This window comes from Monodelphis domestica, chromosome 3 (genome assembly GCF_027887165.1).
Source record: "Monodelphis domestica isolate mMonDom1 chromosome 3, mMonDom1.pri, whole genome shotgun sequence".
Classification (NCBI taxonomy): Eukaryota; Metazoa; Chordata; class Mammalia; order Didelphimorphia; family Didelphidae; genus Monodelphis; species Monodelphis domestica.
Genome location: NC_077229.1, coordinates 183201165 through 183222514, shown reverse-complemented (window position 1 = coordinate 183222514; position 21350 = coordinate 183201165). Strand labels below are relative to the sequence as shown.

At 36.5% G+C, this 21350-nt stretch overlaps 1 protein-coding gene across 4 annotated transcripts in view; it reads right to left on the bottom strand.

Annotated features, from left to right (window-relative positions):
* The window catches only part of TMEM64 (transmembrane protein 64), a 100563-nt gene extending 80721 nt beyond the window's left edge, over positions 1-19842 (bottom strand). For 2 of the 4 annotated variants that reach the window (XM_056823338.1, XM_001379159.5), the window contains exons 1-2: positions 18733-19842; positions 2679-2834 (exon numbers count right to left, since the gene is read on the bottom strand). In XM_056823338.1, the coding sequence (XP_056679316.1) occupies positions 2679-2834; positions 18733-19539 (963 nt within the window). In that variant the 5' untranslated portion in view covers positions 19540-19842. Of the gene's footprint in view, positions 1-1575; positions 2075-2678; positions 2835-18732 lie in introns of those variants that run through there. The other 2 variants (XM_016431813.2, XM_016431814.2) reach the window with 2 other exon arrangements.
* Between the last annotated feature and the right edge of the window lie 1508 nt (positions 19843-21350).

The window sequence follows — 21350 nt, the reverse complement described above, 5'->3', positions numbered from 1 at the left end:
ATTGTCTTCCCCCACTGTGAGCTACTTGAGAGCAAAGACTTTTAACTTTTTCTGTATCCCCATAGAACTGGAGAGTCTGATACATATTTGACACTTAATAAATGTTTATTGATTGATTTGACTGCTGGACTTGACTTGTCCCTTTTCTGTTACAAAGGATATAAGGTAGCTTACTACTATAAAGAATAATATTAACAGGGGGCAGCTGGGTGGCTCAGTGGATTGAGTCAGGCCTAGAGATGGGAGATCCTGGGTTCAAATTTGGCCTCAGACACTTCCTAGCTGTGTGACCCCTGGGCAAGCCACTTAACCCCCATTGCCTAGCCCTTACTATTCTTTCGCCTTGGAACCAATACAAAGTATTGATTCCAAGACAGAAGGTAAGGGTTAAAAAAAAAAGAATAATGTAATATTAATAAGGAAACATGGCAATGCAATTATCAGGATTTGGATAGCATCTAATTATTTGTATATCACATTTTAAAATAAAGCATTATTTTCTGCTTTACATATATTATCTATATATTGAATTTTAAGGTTCCTTTTATTTCTAAGAATTCTGTGTATAACAATTCTATCAGATATTATTAATTCCAAAAGTTTGCTAAAGTGAGTAAAGTAATCTCTTCCAACCACATGCCCAAGATCTTTGATTTGCTGAAGTCCTTCTATAGCATCAAAAAATTAACACAGGAAACTTATTTGATTTATACCTCTTAAGATGATAAAAGGGCAAGCAACAATAATGATTCAGATATTCTGAAATTTTACAGTGGCTAGTGATGGGCTACGGCAGGGAACTGAGAGGGTACAAGGCTCTGGGGGAAAAAAGATATTTAGGGTCAACATATTTTACTTTGCTCAATGAATAAATATCCATTTACTTTCTCTGAATGTTTGGATTGTCTGAATAATCACTTCCATTTGAACATTTGAATGTTCTTTTTTTCCTGTTTTCCATGTAGAATCATTTCTAAGGATATTGTTACATTTTAATTACTCCCAAAGGTTTCTAAGTTCTGCCAGATCTAATTTAAAGAGGCAAAAGAATAGCTAGAGTAATATACCCACTAAAATTTTAGGGAACCCACATTCTTGACAAATAATGCACAATAATTCTTTCAAACTGTTATTCTTCTATTAAGTAACCCAAAATAGAAATATAGTAAGTACTAATTTATAAATACCCTAATAATTTTAAGCTCATACAAAATGAAGTATTCTGACAGGAGTATTTAAATTATTCATGGCTTAAAATTTTTTTGAAGTTTGAATTATATAATTCAAAGCATAACTGAATCTTTCTCTAATGATTCAGAAAGTATTTCTATTTCTTGTATCTCAGGATCATTATAACCAATTAAGAAACTATGAATATGTATAAATTCTATATAACAAAGGATTCATTTTCCACTTCTACAAAATTCCAGAACACATTAAATCATATATCAGCAAACTTTAATCCCAAAATAACATTTTTAAATGTAATTATACTTATTAATTATATATAGATAAATAAATTATAATAAAGAGCAAAATTCCTAAACTTCAACAAGAACATGAATTTATTTTAAATCCAATCTTTCATTCTGACTTAACTTTTAATTAGTATAAAAATGTAAATATTCCAAGGCCTTCTTTATTAAACTTTTATATCAGAAGCAGAGAAAGTTAACTCTGACTCCATACATAATTATCCCATTCTCTGATATCAATAGAATGCCCTCAGATTTTTCGTAGTTCAGCATGACCCATAAAAATTTTCATATTTTGTTATGTTCTTCAATTGAAGTATAAGTCAAAGCCATTCAGTTTTTGTCTTTGCAAACTGAAAATGTAATTTAATATAACTGCTATAGTTTTATCAGCTCACCCCATTAACTATTCAATTTGGGTCAACCTCAAGAAATAAATGTATCATCATCAAATGGTCTTTTGATGAACTCTTCCTGTGTGCAAATTAAAGACAGTTGAATTTATTTGGGCTTGCTTATATAGAATGAATAAAAAAAACAGTCAACAATACTGATGATATACTCACTATCAATGGCAGTAAATAGAGGCATGGATAACCCTGGAGTCAAAAAAAAACAATGGTTCACATTCTGTCTATCACATACTCTCTGTGTGACCATAGTCAAATCACTTAACCTCTCAATGTTCCAATAAGAGTAAACTGCAGAGGAACCACAAATTTATGTTGGTGGAAGGTGTTTCCACACGTGGAGTTTCTATGTACTACTACTCTGTCTCCCTCCCACTCCCTGCAAAAAAATCAGTATCATCAACCACCTTTTATGAAATTAAAAATATTATAAAATTCTAAACTAGTTGCATACCCATGCCAGAGCTCCAATTGGAATTGGAATGGAATATATTGGATATAATGCATATTGTAATACTTTCCAAGACTCATGAAAAAATGCAAATGTGAACAGGACTCCATGACATCTCATTTTATAATACTTTGTTTTCCCCCTCAAGGAATGACAATATACTGAGGAGATATATGACCCACATAAATATCTGTACTATAGGGTGTCTAAATGTAATTACAGCTTAAGGACATTGCTAGAACAAGAAAACAAAAGGGTATATCTTTATCAAACCATTTTCATAAGGGTCAATTTTTTTTTTTAAGTCAACACTAAAAAATTCAACTATTGACTCAAACTTACCTGTAAACAAAAAACAAAATAGCCACTAAAACTCTGTTCTGCGATAACATCCTCCATTGTACGTAAGGTGGTACCCAAATAAGAATTTAGGAGCTGGGTAGGAAGCAGTCCAATTGAAGATGCCATCAGATAGTTGGGTAATGAAAGATCTGTAATCTAAAATAGTAGATTAAAAAGGAGGAATGAATTACTTAATATTATTCTGATTAAACAAAAATTGCTTCTGAGACAAGCTAAAATATCTTAATATAAAAACATCTTGATTTCTTAAAAAGTCAAGGGTTGAATGTAATGTACATAAATATTACTATTCATTTAAACTATAATTATCTTTTCATGTCCAATAAAACTATTATAAACATCATCTCTGTTCAAATATTTAGAAAATCATGTAGAAAACTCCTGGTGAGGAAATTCCAACAATGCAAATCAGCAATTTCTTCAACAATTTCTACTCTTAGAAATGCTAAGCTTTAAGTTAAAGTAAATTACTCAGGGTTATGTGGCCAATGTGTCTGAAGTGGAATTTGAACCCATTTCCTCTTTCTGGATTGGGAAACCAGGGTTTTAACCACTATAAGCACTACCTTTCAATTAACAATTAAATTTTAAAATAAAACTAAATATATACACCTCTACAAAAAGTCAGGAGAATGCTAATAAAATGCAATGAGTATGATTATTAATCTATATCATATAGAACTAAAAGTTACAGCATATACCTTTCAGATTAAAAAATTAATGCTTTACATTCTAAAATGTCAGAATTTGCAGCTGACTAGCTTTTCAACAGAAGTGCTCTAATCACAGCATATAATCAACATTCATCTACAAAATCAACAATATGCAACTGAATTATATTTACAGTAGACTTCTAACATTTAAATTCTCAAGTACATGTCACAACATAAGAATGGCAATCAAGGAACAATTGCTAAACCTTTAAACATGAATGAGTCTGACCAAAGAAATCTTTCTCATCCACTAAAGTTTGTCTTATCTTTCTCTTTTGAAGAACTTAATATAAAAGATTTCTTAAAAGCTTATTTCTTCCAATCACTGAAAAAGAAATTGCCTCATTGTATAGAGACCTCACCTAAGAATTGATCCTTGCAATTAAAATATTTACATTAAGTGACTGAAAATGGCATCCTGCATAATTTTAATAGCAAGTGTGTGATCATTCCTACTCCTTAACACACAGCCTACCAAATTTTCTAAGGGTTTAGTTTTCCTGAAAACACTAGGTCTCCAAAAAACTAAATATCTCTCATCCTAGGGCAAGGTATCCGATATCACCATAAGATTTAAAAAAAAAAATGATCAGACATTTTGTGCTACAAAAACAAGAGTCTTCAAGTTTTGAGAATGCAAAGGAGGTCATTAGCGCTTAAAAGAGGTATTTTAAAAAGTGAGATGTAAAGATGAAGGGAAAAGTAATTTGACTTGATTTAGGAAGATTTCATAGAGGTATCAGTTTGTCTAAGTTGTAAAGGACAATTAGTATTACATACAGACATATACATATGGAGGAATACATTTCTGAAAAAAAAGGGGGGAGGGGGAAATTTCATGATCAACTAGAATATCTGAATTGGAAATGGTTTTCAATGTCAATTTATCTATAACAGAACAAAAATATCAACTAGAACATCATACCAGTGGTAAGAACTTTAATACCTAATCACAAAGCCTATTTCATTTGGAAAAGCACTAATTATAGGGCATTTCTACTTTACACAAATCTGAACTATATCTCTCTGCAACATTTAACATTCTGTTACTAGTTCCATACTGTTTTGCTGCTAAGCAAAAACAAATCTAATGTTTCTTCCATAATGCCCCACTTAAAAAAAAAAAAGCAATCAGATTCCCCCTAAGCCTTCTCTTCACCAAGTTATATATTCCCAGGCCTTTCAATTACTATTATTATGGCATAGTTTCTGGTCCTTTCATCATTCTCACTGCCCTCTTTAGTTGGTTGAGTTTTTCAATATATTTTCTAAAATGTAGGGCAGAAATATACAGTAGTAAATGACCACAGTACTCCAATATTTGGTAAGCCCAAAGACCAAAGCTTTAGGGACACAAGCTTACTATTTCACAATAATTACTGGGAAAACTGGAATTAGAGAAGCACTGCAAATTTTACCTGTCAAATCTATGAATAAGGGAAGAGTTTATGCCAAACAGAAGATGGAGAGGGTGACAGGGAGCATAATGGATAATTATAATTACATGAAATTAAAAAGGTTTTGCACAAAATTGATGCAGCCAAAATTCAAAGGAAAGCAGGAAATCTGAAAATAATTTTTGCAGCAAATTTCTCTGATAAATGCTTCATTTCTCAAAGGTAAAAGGAACTGAGTCAAATTCATAAAAACAAGGGCCTTTCCCTAATTGATAAATGGTCAAAGAACATGGGGGGAAATACTCTAAAGAAGTACTGATTAGATAAATGTAAATTAAGATAACTGAGATATTACCTCATATATATCAGATTGGCTATTATTAATATGACAGAAAAAAGGAGAGGATGTAGGAAAGTAGGGACACATTCATTATTAGTAAAATTGTGAACTGGTCCAACCATTGTGGAAAACAATTTGGAATTATATCCAAAGGGATTATAAAGCTGTGAATACCCTTTGACTCAGCAAAACCACTAGGTCTACATAAAAACTTAATCAAAGGAAAAGGAAAAAGATCTATAAGTACAAAAATATTTGTAGCAGCTCTTTTTGTGATAGCAAAGAATTAGAAATTGAGGATGATCCTCATCACTTGAGGAATGTGATAGAATACTATTATACTATAAGAAATGATGAGTAGGATGGTTTCAGAAAAACGTGGGAAGAGCTATAAGAATTTATTGCAGAGCAGTGAGCAGAACCAAGAGAAATCATTGTACACAGTAACAGCAATATTGTAACGATAATCAGCTATGAAAAACTTAGCTATTCTGATCAATGATTCAAAATAATTCCAAAGGACTCATGATGAAAAATGCTATCAACCTCCAGAGAGTAAACTGATAAATTCTTGATTTACAATCTGAAGTATTTTTTTCATTTTTTAAATTTTCTTGCTTTTTTTTGCAACATGACTAATATGGAATTATATTTTGCATTATTTCACGTGTATAATTGATATCAGATTGCTTGCCTTCTCAACAAGTGAGGGGCTGCAGAGATAGAATTTTGGAACTAGAAGGTAAAAGTAAAAAGAAAGGGAAAAAATTTAAGACATGAAGTGAACAAAAATCTTAATATATAGGAACAGAGCAGAAAAGAGAAGCTTATTTCCCCTGTTGTGGACATCATACATAAAGCTTTTTTCATTCAGCTAGTTTCATCTCTCTTTTCTCTTTCACCACCAAAACTTAGAAAAGCTGTTTAAATCTAAATCTCCCATTTCATCAATACTCACTCTTTCCTCAACATCTTGCAACCTATTTCCACCTCCACCTTTCTAATGCCTATCAAAAGTCAAGATTTGTTTTAATGGCCTCCTATTTAATCAATCAAATAACCTTTTTTTATTCCTCATTCTGCTTAGAAGCTTCTAAGCGATAACTACTTCCTACTAAGTAAGTACTCTCTTCCCCTTGGTTTCAGAAACATCTATTTGTCTAGGACTTCCTTCTTTATGTAATCCTTACTGTCTTCCTGATTCTATTAATACAGTGTTTTTTGAGGTACTGTCCTTGGTCCTCCTTTTTTTGGCTGCTGTAACAACTTCATTTGGCATCCTCATTTTTATGCCACTAGTATGTTCCTCTCTTCTGGTGAGAGACCTATCTATAACTTCAATTGCTTACCGAACCTTTCTACATTTCTAGTTATCTATCTCCCCTAGTACCTTATAATAAATACAAATAAAAGCATTATTAACTTTCCTATAATGTGCTTTTCCCAAGGTCACTGTTACTTGTAATACTACATTCAACTGTTTTCCCACACTCATAATCTCGAACTATCTTTCACTCCTTCTGTATCCCTTACCAGCCATGTCCATTAAGTTTTAAATCCAATCAATGGAACTATCCATTTCTCCTTTTCATATTTCAACCAAGTTCATTCCTATTATCACTGGCTTAGACTACTCTAACAGTCAGTTACCTAAAAGGTCTTTTCAATTCCATACTCAATCCTGCCAATCTTTTCTTCAAGCTCCTTCCAAGACAGTCTTTGATTCACAAACACACACACACACACACACACACACACACACACACACACACACACCTCTATATGATCATGGTACCTCTCCTCAAAAATCTTCAGCAACATTCTACTGCCTAATATAATCTGGTACTATCTGATCTTTCCAGTCATATTTCTCCCTTCCATGCTTTTCCTGATTTAGTCAAATTCAACTTTTGTTTCCTGAATATATTCCCCTGATTCTTTGACTTTGCCTGCATTGTTTTCCTAGGTCTCATCTTCTCCCTCTCCAACTATACCAATTGAATTATTACCCATCCTTTAAAGGCCAAATTACATTTTACAACCTGGTTTACAGATTCTTTACCTGCTATTCCTTAACTTCCTTTTTTTAAAAAATATGCTGATTACTATATTTCAATATAATTGGCTTCCTTTGTATTTAAATCAAAAAGCATTTATTAAGCACCTAGTATGTTCCCTTAAGCACTGTATTAATTGCAGAGTATAAAAAAGGCAAAACAACAAAAAAAGGTATTGCTCTCAAGCACTTTAAGGGATGATAGTATGCAATAAATACATACAAACCAGTTCAGAAAATAGCATAAATTGGAGATAATCACAGAGAAAGAATTAAACTGAAGGAGAGAATCAGGAAAGGTTTATTGAGGAAGGTAGGATTTTAGCTAGAATCTAAAGGAGGCCAGAGAAGCAGGAAGAGAGGAGGGAGAAAATTCCAAGAATGGGGGACAGCCAATGAAAATGCAAGAATAACCAAGAGGACAGTATCATTAGATTGCAAAATAAAGGGAGGGAAGGCAAGGAATAAGAAGCCAGGAAAGATATGAAGAAGCTATGTTATAAAGGCCTTTTGTTGCTAAATAGAGGATTTATAGTTGATCCTTTAGATAAAAGGGAACCACTGGAATTTATTAATAAAAGGATGACATGATTAAACCTGTGCTTTAGAAGATCAATTTTGCAACTGAATAGAAAATTACAGAAATAGGGAAAGACAAGACAGGGAAACCAAGTAGCAGGCTACTACGAATAGGGTCTTGAAGACCTGCACCAGGGTGGTGGCAATGTCAAAGGAGAAAAGATCATATAAGACTACGAAATGTAGAATCAAGAGGACTTGGCACTGAATGCATTTGGGAGGGATGAGAGTGAAGAATTGAGAACACCACCTTATTTAAAGATGTTGGTAACTTAGGATAGTAGGACCCTTGATTGTAGTCAGGAAGTTAAGATAAGGCAGTTCAGTTTTAGACATGCTGAATTTACAGACATTTACAGGACATCCAGTTCAAGATGTCAAGCAGTTGGAGATGTGAAAATGAAAGTCAGAATAGATAGGTCACAGCTGAATAAATAGATCTGAGAATTATCTGTAGAAATGATAATTAAATTTGTGGGAGCTCATCAGGCCAATGGAACAGAGAGAAAAGGGGAGTTATTTTATGCATTTTTAAATCTTATACACTGAGGTATCCATAGGCTTCACCAGACTGCCTACTTGTTATCTGACACACAAAGAAGTCATGAACTTCTGGCCTGAGTGAATCTTGATTCCTACCCCCCAGTCTAATGTGGAATTTTGTTTAATAACTTTAATGAATTTATGTAATAGCATATATTGTACTTCTCTTTATCTTTGTTTTGACTTATATCTCTTCTAGACTTGGGCAATATGTCATAGTGAAAATAAGACCGCATCCTAATTCCACTGCTTACTGTGTGACCCTGAGGAAATCATGTAATTTTTCTGAGTCTCAATAGTAAAATGAGGGGATTGAACTGGATAATGCTCCAAGGTCCCTTGCCAGCTCTAGATTCTGATTAACTATTGGTACTTTTTGTGTCTGATATTTGTACATAATTAAGGAATTGACAAACTGTTAGAAGAATTAAATAACATCTATGATGGCATTAGTTACTGCTATAAATCAAATAGTACAAAAAATATACAGGTAAATTGAAGATTGCCTTGCAAGTAAATATAAGGAACTGACAAAATTTTTAAATGCACCTCAATGGATAGAAAGCCAGGCCTAAAGATGGGAGATCCAAGGTTCAAATCTGACCTCAAGACACTTCCCAGCTGTGTGACCCTGAGCAAGTCATTTAATCCCCATTGCCTAGCCCTTATTGCTCTTCTGCCTTGGAGCCAATACACAATGTTGACTCCAAGATAAGGTAAGGGTTTAAAAAAAATAAATAAATAAAAATAAAATGCACCAAATAATAACAGGAAACAGTTTCATGGAACACCTGGTCATATGACTTTACTGAGTCCACATCTTCTCAACTCTACCTTTTTAACATCTATTATATATGCCTCCTCTCCTTTGACACTTCTGCTACCCTTGTACAGACCTGTATCATTTCATCCCTGGATTATCGCAAAAGCCTTTTTGTGGGTCTCTTTGCCTCCAGTCTCCTCCCATTTCTGTCTAACCTCCACTCAGCCATCAAATTGAACTTCCAGAAACACAAGTCTAACCATATCCTCTACCATTTCAAAAAACTCCAATGACTCCTTTTCACCTGTGACCAAACATGAAATTCTATTTGACATTCTAGCCCCTTACAATCTGGACTTCTCCCAACTTTTGAGCCTTCTTACACCTTACACACCTCCCCATCCCAATGCAAAGTGCAACAGATATGCAGGCATTTTTAGAGTGATAATCACTGGTGAAACACATTAGACATCAACCTCACTTCTAATGTACTATTTGAGAACAAGACAATGGTATTAAAGGAAGTGACAAAATGAAGAAGAAATTTTTAACAGAAGCAATATTAAATCTTAATTTTAAAGCTATGTAGGGATCAATTTTCAAGATACCTCAATATCAGGCTTCTACAGATAGCACTTTTTACAATTCAAACCCCAATAAGTGACTCAAAACAGGCCTATGTGACTACTTTCTTATTTCAATAAAATCTTTCTGAGAACATTATATGAATAATCAACAATGTTTTTTTATTACAGGGAAACAAGTGGTACTTGCACAGATGATTTTCTAAAACAGGATATATCTTGAAAGTAAGATTCAATGAAAGACATAAACACAATATTTCACTATATTACTTATTTTTAAAAAGCAGTTGACCAATAGAACAAAATGCATGTTTTAAAATCTCACCTCAAGGAATATCTCATGTTTAAATTAAAATTATATCAAACTCTAAGACAGATGTGATCAAAGAAATGGCTTTGTTTAAAATAAGACATAAAACATATTTAGATATTTTCTCCAAAGGTGTGTTCACAAGTATCCTAGGAGATATCCTAAGAAAAACTAAAATAAAAGAAGATTGATGCTGACATTTGCCAAATATTCCTACTTGAAAAGGGCACCATACTATATTATCGTAGAATCTCACAGTTCATAGGACAATGAAGGTGATCCAGGCCAATATGTACTTAAAATATATTCTTACAACAACCTCAAACCATAGGTAACCAGACTTTACTTGAGGAGCTCTAGTAAGAAAGGTACTCTCCCAAGGTACTTCTACTTTTGGACAGCCCTGACTTTTTGCAAGTTTCTCCTTATATAAGGTTGAAATCTTTCTCTGCAATTTCCACCCATTATTTTGAGTGATGACCTCTGGACAGTCAAACAAGCGAAATCTCTCTATTTAGGAGAAGAGGCAATATTTGTGTCTAATTGGAAGCCCAGAAAATTACTGAAGTTTCTCAGTAAAACCTATAACAATACCAAACAAATTGAAAGCAGAATGGATGAAAAATGCTTGTTCACAATAGGCAGGCATTTTGTTGGGTTTTTTGTCAATACATTGATCTTAAACAAGCATTGTTAGGCAATGGATTGGGCTGAGAAGAAACTGCACATTACCACAAAAACCAACATTATCCAACATTACATAGATATGAATCATGGAATATCACAGTCTGAAAAGAATAAAAATGGCAAGTAATCCCAAAGGCAAGAGATGGGTGCAAATAGTCTGCAGAATACTACTACCAATGATGACTTGTCATGAACAACTTTTTAAAGCTGTTTTTCAGAAGCACACGTGACTGGGAAAGGAAAGCAGATTGGTCATGAACCAGGAAAATCAAAAATAGACTATTTAAATGTTATAATTATCATATTAATTTTTTAAAATTCCTACTGAATTGGGTGAATTGCAAAATGAACATTTATGGAAAAGAATTACAAATATGAAAAAACATAGAGAAACTGCTATCTGTACATGGCAGATTCTCAGTGTTTACTGCTGTTGAGTTCAAATGCATGGATGAAATCAGGGATCCATTTAATCATGAAAGCAAAAAAATTTCTAGGAAAAATATCCCTGACTCCAGAACCTATTGGAACAACTACTCAGAATTACAGCACAGGTTATAGTCTCCAAATTCTGAGGAAACCCTACAATTCTCATACAATCATCATCAAAGTTAAACAGAAGTTTTAAAGATAAAAGCTGAATATTCACTGTTGTAAGATCTCTCTCTCTCTCTCTCTCTCTCTCTCTCTCTCTCACACACACACACACACACACACAGAGTGTAATCATTTAATGTTTTTTCCATTCCATTCCATACTCCATCCAAGTAACAAGGAATTGATTCACTGTGTTATATGGTAACAAATAGAATCTAACAAAAGTAGTAAATACCTTCCTAAACCACCACTTAATTTTAATAGGAGAAACATCCTGTCTTCATCTCTGAATATGATATTTAGGCAGCTGGCAACAGAAAATTTTCAGAAGAGAATCTCTATCTTTAGATCTCTCACTGTTGAGTGAGTCACTGAAGTTTCAGCCTGCTATCTTCCAGGACACACACAAAAAGCAACAGAATGATTTGTAAACCCCTCTACTTTTTAGTTGCACAATTATTAAAGTGAATTTACTCACTTTAAGAAACATAGTTCATTTTACATAGAACATCTAAATACTGAGATAGTAAAGTCATTGTACAACTATAAAGTGAAATTACTAAGAGTTCATCTAAGTCATAGTTCCAATTCAAACAAATTCATTACTTTCAGCAAGCCACAAGCCCTTACACTTTGACAAAGTTCCTTAATGATTTAATAAAAATAGGTTATTTGTTGCATAAAGTAAGTACTGGGTATCTCTTAGGAGGTAGATAAGTAGCATAACAAAGAGAACACTAGACTTTGAATCAGGAAGACATGAGATCAATATCTATGACCTCCAAGTATGTCACAACTTCTCCCAGGCTTAATTTCCTCATCTGTAAAAGTTGGGAATAAGAGCACCTACCTCACCAAGGGTTGTTACAATGTATGTAAGGTACTCTATAAACCTTAAACCACTGTATAAATACTAGTTTTCTTCAAGAATGTAATGGGATATCACACATAAGACAACTGAAATTTGCTTTATGATCCCATCGAGCATAACTAGATCAGTGAGTGAAATCTGCAGAGGCATATTTAAGATATGAACACAGGATCAAATCTTTGGAGCCAAAAGTACTCTCAGAAGTCATTTAGTTTCAACCTCTCACTTTGCACTGAGGAAAATGAGCTCCAGGATGATTAAGTGACTTTTTTTGATGGTCTAGCTGGAAATGGAACACTACATACAAAGAAAAAAAAAAACTTCCTCAAAATTACAGCTATACAAAAGGTGAGTCAAACATGGTTCTGTTAATTAAATGATGTGCTTGCATGTTCACCCACTCACCATGTTTCCTTTACTGTTACCATTCAGGATATAACAGAAAAGAGCCCTGGAGAGTCAGAGAGCTTGAATTCAAGTTCTGGCTCTCCTACTTACTACTGTATCCCCAGGACTTCTCTGAACCTTTGTCTCCTTAGTTATAAGGAGAATAATTAATACTTTTAACTCACAGAGTTGGGGGCTTTAATTTTGTAAAACAGTGCTATATGAATGTGAATTTGCATTATCACTTTCCATAGCACATAGCTAAATCAGATGAAGAGGAAAGAAATTAATTCAGTAAAAAGAATCTATTTCCCATTTCAGAAAACATAATTTTTAGCCCTGGTATGATACCAATTCCAAAGTTCTGCTTATGCTTCTAATTCTGATGGCTAACTATTCAAAGGCAGTTTGCCTGCTGCTGCCCAACCACTGGAACCTCTTCCACATGCTTAATTTCTAACCTACTCCCTGTTGTTTTCATAATTCAAGGAACTCAAGGCTCAGAAGAATCTGAGCAAACCTAATACTCTTTTAACTGTAAATTAAATATGTTCTTATAGGTTGTGCTGTGAATGTAATCACAATTTTTGACATATCTTTTTAAAAAAGCCTTCTGAATTCTCTCAATTATGAGGTGGCAATTTAATACTTCTAGGGCATAAGAAAACCATTAGAAATTTGAACCTTCATACAACTTTATATTCTTAAGATGTTGAAATAGTTCAGGTTTTTCATGCAAATATGAAAATATGTATTTCCTCATAGTAATTTTGAAGAACTGAGATCAGGGGATTTTGTTCCACAGTTTTCAGAAAGGAACACCACACTTATAACTAGAGGTTTTTGTTCTTATCTTCCTATAGCTAATGAAGTCTTATTACTTCTCAATATTAATGATTTATTGTAGTAGATTCTACAGCTCCCAATGGTCAAAAAATTGGCTTAAATCAAGACCATCTCTCTTCATGGATTTATTATGACAAGATTGTGAGAAATGTGTATATATATGTGTGTGTGTGTGTGTATATATATATATATATATATATATATATATATATATATGCATGCATGATTACTATAAGGGATGGTACATAACACAAAACTGAAACAATAGTTATCCTAGTTCTTCTAATTGATGATTTCCTATATTCAATGAAAAAATCCAAAACAGCACTAAAAATCTAAACTCATTTTTTATAAACTACATTTTTTAACTCATGAAAATAGTCTTGACTTGGGCCCTTCAACATATTTTTTAAGCATTTTTTTGATGTGAGTACTCAAAGCTAGGACATATGAGTTAAGAATTAATTTTTTAAAATTAAAATACTACAAATGCAAAATCTTATTTTAAATTAAACATTTCAATAAAATTGTTCAAAGTTTTAATTTTTCTAGTTTAAAAGATTCAAGGATAGGAAAGGGGAACTATTTAAAACAAAGAAGCTTGATCATTTGTCAAGAATGTTTTAATTCATGCCTCCTGTAAAGTTTAGACTAGATGAATGCTGAGGTTTCCTTCTAATCTCTGGCATTATGATTCCAGTATTCCCCATTTCTTCTTGTCTATCCTGTTCCTTATCAAAGTTATTGCTTAGGCAAGGCAGTTGAGTAGTTCAGTGGATTGAGAGGGAGGCCTAGAGGTCCTAGCTCCAGGTCCTAGTTTCAAATCTGGTCTCAGACACTTCTCAGCTGCGTGACCCTGGACAAGTCACTTAGCCTCCATTGCCTAGCCCTTACCACTCTTCTGCCTTGGAACCAATATACAGTATTGATTCCAAGACTGAAGGTAAGGGTTTTAAAAAAAAAGAAGTTATTGCTTAGGATGCTTCTCAAAGCCCTTTAAGTCCTTCCAGTCTCCTTTGGGCTAGAAAAACCCATCTTCCTCTGAGTTAAAGGAAAGTAAAACAGCTTGTGGGGAGAAAGAAGTGCCTTTTTGTTCCAGTCTGTAGGTGGTAGGACTCTCATTTCTAAGTTAAGTAGGATATTACAGTCTTCATCCATAATTTCTAAACATTAAAGTCTGATATAGACATATTAATGTGCGATACTATTTGAACACAAGTAAAAAGCACAAAAAGTTGATATACTAGACAAAAAATACTGTACTAATTAAACTGTCTTTATTACAAAGATTCATTTTTATTTTTTTCAAAAGCAAAGATTATCATAGGAAAAATATTTCAAGTATAAATTTTAAGAAAACTATAAAACTTTCTAAAAATACAAAAGACAAGCAAATAATAAGTTATGAGCATCTAAAAAGGGTTAGAAATCTTTAAAAATGGTAATGTAAGTTTGTTGATTCCTCCATACTTTTGTGAAGTAGCAGACAACAAAGACCATACAGAGGCACAAGCCAAATCGTTCACCTTCCCACTCCATCCTCACTCCCCTTAAAAAACATTTTTACCAAGAAATAGAGTAATGAAAAAGGATTGGCTTTGAGAGAACTTGATATTCCCACATTCTCCACCATAGCTATTTAATACCTGTAAGAGTTTGAGCAAATCATTGTAACCTTCCTACACTTAGGTAATATGATACAGTTGTATTAGAGGACTTTTAAGGTCCCTTCTCTCCCCCAAAATGTCTGGTCCTGGAATCTTGTGGGAATGCCATCTCTTTTTAAAAAGTAAATACCTGAACTAAAGTCCAGTCCAAACACTCAAGCAAACTCATTGGATGCCTTCAGGAAGAGCCAAGATGGGTGAGGTAGAAGATCCTTAACAAGAGAGTGTGAGATTTCTAACCTTTCTAACAACAATTCCTAAACTCAGTCTTTTCTTCTTATACCCAATCCCATTCCTGCTCCCCATGCTAAAGGAGATGGATTTAAAAGGCCAGACAAAAAAATCTTGTTGATTAAAGTAAGTCAAGTACTTCACAAAGGATTTCTATTTTGCTTAATTCATGAGAAGCTGAAAATAATATCTACAGTAAGATATTTTTTAAATTTCTATCTTTAGGGGCAGCTAAATGACTTGGTGGATTGAGAGTCAAACCTAGAGATGGGAGGTTCTGGGTTAAAATGTGACCTCAGATCCTTCCTGGCTGTTTGGCCCCAGACAAGTCATTTAACCCCCATTGCCTAGCACTTACTGCTCTTCTGCCTTGAAACCAATACATAGTATTGTTAGTAACACATAAGGTAAAAGTTTTTTTAAAAACCGAAAAAGACATCATCTGATTTTGGGAGAATCATAGATAATACTTAGGGATCTAGAGGTTATCAAATCCATCAAAAAATGTTTCAACTATTTTAGCAAGGTAATTATTGTTTTGAAACAGGAAGAGGCAACAAAGAAAGCAACATGACCACCACCAAGGATTACTATCAACCCTACACATAAAAAGGCAAGACCCACATTAGCATTCTAGATTTCACAGTAGCATGAGGTCCAGAGCCAGGAAGACCAGTGTTCAAATCCAGCTCAGGTATTTACTAGCTGCATGATCCTGAGCAAGTCATTTACCTTTGTATACCTCAGTTTTCTCACCCTTAAAAAGGGGGTAATAATAGTATACCTATCTCACAGGGTAGTAGTAAAGATCAAATGAGATATTTGTAAAGTGCTTCGCTCAGTATCTGGTGCATATGAGGCACTATATAAATACTTTACTCTTTTTCCTTTCCTTTTCCTAAGTCTCACTGGGGCCTGGTATTAACCAAGGGTTCTTCCCAGGTAATGAAAGGAGAAAGATAGCTCTAAAAAATCCTATATGCTTCAAGTAGAGCCAGTTGGTGACTGTTTCTAATTCCGTTGTCTAAGGACCAGCTAAGCCAAGTACAGAGATGGTGATAACTTTTTCAACCATAGTAACTCCCCACAACCATCTACTAAAATGTAGAGGAACTGCTTTCTGTGTCAGTTAAAAGATACTCCTAATGATGAAATAACAGCTTTCTAAAGTAACTAATATGAAAAAAATACATCATTCTTAAAATAAAAACTTAACTGATTCCCCCTCTACTGATGTGGAGTCCATTCAACCAGTGCAGACAAGTGATTTATACAAATAGTGTATCAGGAATGAAGCAACTTGGGTTTCTATTCTTTCTGCAGAAGGAACTCCAGGAAAGTTTGTTTCTAAGAATCAAATGGGAAGAGATTAAGGATCTGTCTTTCTGCTAAAACTTGGGTTTGGGTTTTCCTTCCCACCTCTTTAAATATTGGTTGAGTGACTTCATTTATGTTCTCAGTGCTGTGGGCAACTCTCTATAACCAAACTGCAAAAAAAAAAAAAAGTACCCAACTCTTTTTGGTAGGGAACTTTTTCTCATCCAAGAGTTCCCTACACAAAAAAAAATGACCAGTCTATTTCCTATTCCATATTTCATTAAAGAAAGGTCTTTAACTTATTACTTCTTTAGGCTGATCACATCAATGAGGATTCTAATGAAGAGCAATGCCATGAAATTCAAATATACTTTAAAAAATGGTTAAGATTTTAAAGAATCACAAGCCCATAGGGAAAAGAAGAGCACTAACAGGAAGAGTCATTTGTTCATTAAAATCAACAAGTTTCCAAAGAAATGTACAGTATTCCTTCTTTCAGAATTAGTCAATTACACTAGACTTACTGTGATGTTTAAAAAATATAAACTTCATAACTTTGAATGTTTCTTTCAGTTACATTATAAGATAGCTATATTTTGCATAAACTCTGTATTTCGGAATACCATAATTGGAAGAGACTAAATTTACAGATCAGGAAACTGAGGCACAGAGGCTACTGGAAAAAAAGTTGCACAATTCTGATTGGATTTTATGTTTAATTTCTGATCTAGTGTTCTTTATACTAGCTTTATCTGTACTCAAACCTATGTGGATAAAAGTATTCGCTATAAAAACAAAATCAGATTTTATAAAAAATGGAAGAGAACTGCCTTCCTATAGGAAGGTACATGCTTATCTGATATTTGTAGGACCTGTATATTATTTTAAGCAAACAAAAATTTCACAGCAATCAAGGGTTATTTTTGTTAGATAGCTCCTCAAGTTTTTTGAACTTCAAAAATGGTATTAAAATGTTATGAATTTACACTAAAATCATTCTGTTTTTTTTTTTTTCAATTTTTGTTTACACAAAAATGAGCAAAGAACTAGCCTACTTGGAAAGCTGTCTTCAAATCCTTCCTTTGGCACATTAGATGACTGAACTTAAGCAAGTCTTTGTTCATGAAAGCTGTCTAATACTATAATGGGCAAAGTGTTCACTAGAATCTCATTGATGAAATTATTTGTCCAGTTCTAAATACATACCCCAAATTTTGTTTTAAACAAATGCTTCTTTTCAGTACTCTTAAATATCAAAATATAGGCAAGAGATAAGAATGTAAAAAAAAAAGATGAAATCATATATACCTGAACCTAAAAAATATATACATATACATCCATATATAAGCATTGAATTGATTCCTATCAATAAATGCTATTTACCAAATAACTCCAGGAAAAATATTACACAATAGATATTTTTATTTTTATCTCAGTATCTACAGATCAGATAGGTATTTGACACAATTTTGTTGTTGTTAAGGTATTGTAACAGCACTTTAAGTGGTTATCCCACTAGATCCTCAACAGATCAACAACAAATACCTCTAATCTATCCTTTAATTGTATGTACCTAGTAATTAATAATAACTAGGTACATCCAAAACACAACGTAAATGTATAACGTCTCCTCCATTAGAATGTGAGTTCCCCAAGTGCAGGCACTGTTTTTTGCCTTCCTTTGTATCTCCAGAGCTTGGCACACAGAAAAACACTAAAAATAAATAAATAAAGGAATCTTGACTCGAAAGTGGTGGATATCCCCATTTAGCAGGTGAGGAAATTTAGGCTTGTAGAGCTTAATGACTTGCCTAAGGTCAGTTAGCTGGTAAAATTTGATCTCAAACCTGTGTCTTCCAAACCCCATGTCCCCAACAGTCAACAAGCCTTTCTTAAGCACACTTAGCAGGATCGAACTCATAACGATGCTTCTAGTGGTATTACTTCTACTTCAGACTCCCTTATACAAAGTGTCCTAAAAATCTGGGTGCAGTGCTAAGTTTTAATACTTAAAAGATTTTTGTCCCACTTTGGATGTTTGCCTGTAAGAAAGTATGTCCAGTGTCACAGAAAATTTTTTCGAACCTTCTTTTAGGGTAACAGTACCTTCGGGGCTCTGTTGGGGGTGTGTAGGTTAATACTTACCGAAAACACTGCATTCTGAAGTCCAAAAGGTATCGGGGTCAGTCGGGCCAGGGCCACCACTTTGAGACCGCTTCCCCCCTCCACCACTCGGACTACGGCGCTCAGCTTCTCGCTGCCCTCGATCTTGGAGGCCACCCAGTGGGCCAGCAGCTTCTTGCAGACCACGTGCGCGATGAAGGTGCCGATGAGGACCCCCACCACCATGAGCCCCATGCCAAGCACAAAGCCATACAAGTAGCCAGCGGCCACATTCAGCACGATGTAGCCCCAGCCACAGGGGAACGAGACCACAATGAAACCCACTATGAAGAGGAGCACGCCCAGCAAGCTGTCCAGGCTCTCGACCCACAGGAGGAGATGCTGCAGGTAGTGGCGGACCAGGGAAAGAGAGGAGAAGCACAGGGCGGCCAGGGCGCACACCAGCAGGAAGCTCTTGCACCAACAGGTGCCCAGGAGGCAGCAGTAACGCCAGGTCCTCACCTCGGCGGTAGCAGAGGCAGCAGCGGCTGTTCCGCCGCCGCCGCCGCTGGTACTGTTCCCGGGATAGGAGCTGCCCACCGCGGGCAGCTCCAAGTCTGACTGCAAACTGTTGCGCTCCTGGTAGGGGCTAAGCAATGCGCCCGCAGCCCCAGCGCTCTCGCCGCCGCCGCTGCCGCACCCCCGAGGGAGCCGGTCCGCCGGGTCGCCGCCTCCTCCTGCCCGCGGCGGGCCCCAGCGAGTTAGCAGCTCCTGCCGCCGGCTCTGCAAAGCGGCGTACTTGAGGAGCTTGGGGAGCAACTGGAGCATGCTCCCAGTGGAGCTCCACATGCCACGGCCGGCGGCCGCTGCTCCACCCCCACTCCCCAACCTGCACCCCAAGAAATCCCGGCCTCTCAGCCCGCCAGCCCCTCCGCGATTCCAGGGGCCCTAAGGCAGAGGTGGCCGCTGCGGCAGCTCATGGTCCCCTCCTTCCGCGCCCCCCGCCCGGACTCTCACCCCAAGGCCACCCCTTAAAAGAGAACCAAAAAACAACGGAGGGCCAGACCCACCACCGCCACCGCGGCGTCAACCCAACCCTGCGGGGAAACGAGGCAAAGTCCCACCGCCCCCCCCCACGCCCCCGACCGGGGCTAGCCCGACCCCCCTTGGGGCGGGCAAAGAAAAAAGGGACGGGGCCCCGCCAGGCCCCGCCCCGACCTCGTGACGTATGCGCGCCGCCGACCCAACTGAACCCGAGGGGTCGAAGGGGAGAGGAAGACGGGAAGAGGTGAACAGACTAGGTTGCTGCTCTGGAGGATACGAGGGAGGGAGTGATGCTAGGGAGGGGCCCCGTCGGAGGAATCACGAGCGACTGCACCCACCCACACCCACTCCCCGCCTTGGGGAGCGAGAGGGAAGCCTCAGTGATTGGGTGGGAAGAGGTGAAGGGGTAAACGGGGAAAGCCGGTCGCGCGCGCGCACCCTCCAACACAACGCTTTGCTGCGGTGCGCGTGCGCGCGACTTGAGTTGGATAGAGTGCGGGCCTGGGGAGTGGGCGCTGAGTCTATGGCTTTTACCCTAAAACCTTGTTGTGCAGGGTTTATGGATCCTGGGGCTAAGCCATTGGACTCTGGTTGGCTACGCACTCAGTCGGGGAACAAGGGGGTGTCCGGAGGTCCCTGGACCAAGGGGCTTTGCGCGCTGCAGGACCGTTAACCTAAAAGTTTAAGAGGGGGTGGGACGGGGGCGGGACGCCTGGGCTTAGCGGTGCCACCTCACCTCTGCTGATCTGTAAATGGCCTTAGGGTTTTGAGCCTCGGTGGCAGCCCTGGAGGGGTAGCTATCTCTGCCGGCCAACTGTGGAGCTTTTTTCTTCCTAGGGAGACTGGGAGGAATGTTAGATTTATGCAGCTGTCCCGGGGCCATGATATTACCCTAGGACTTTACATACCACATAAAGTAACATAAAATGGGCCACCTCTCTGACCCAGGTGTTAAATTATCTAGTTTGTGGATTTCCCTGGTTTCTGATTCTTTTGCTCTGACTTGCCACTTCTTAAACAGTGTAATTACTTGTGGGCACCAGTGCTAGGTTTGGTGGGTGGGAACAAGGTGGTGGTAGATCAGGGAATGGAAATACATCGGTTTTTACAAATGTTACTTGTTTTATTCAACTAAGGGCATAAATTTTCCCGAAATAAAATATTTGTAAATTGTGATGTAGGGGAGGCACGGTAGGAATAAGTGCAAGGGAATAAGTTTTATTAAGCACCCACAGTGATGTGCAAGGCACTATGCTAAACTTTATAGATATCTCCCTCCTCGAAACTACCCTAGTAGGTAGGTGCTATTATCCCTACTTTACAATACAAGAAACTGAGGCACTCAAAGATTTAAATGACTTGCTAGGTTCAGTCTTCCTGATCCCAGCCTTAGCTGCCTCCAGAGGAAGGATCATTGACTAGCAGTGGGGACTAGAGAGAATTTGATGAAGGGCCCCTAGCTTCAGTATTACAGTAATGGACAATATTTGGGAAATAAGGTATATATTTATGGATATAGCCAATGTATTTATTTTGCTAGATTGTAGTTATTTCAAGGATGGGTTATTTTTAAGAGAAGGAAGCCATTAGGAAGTAGCCAATGAAAAAAATGATTA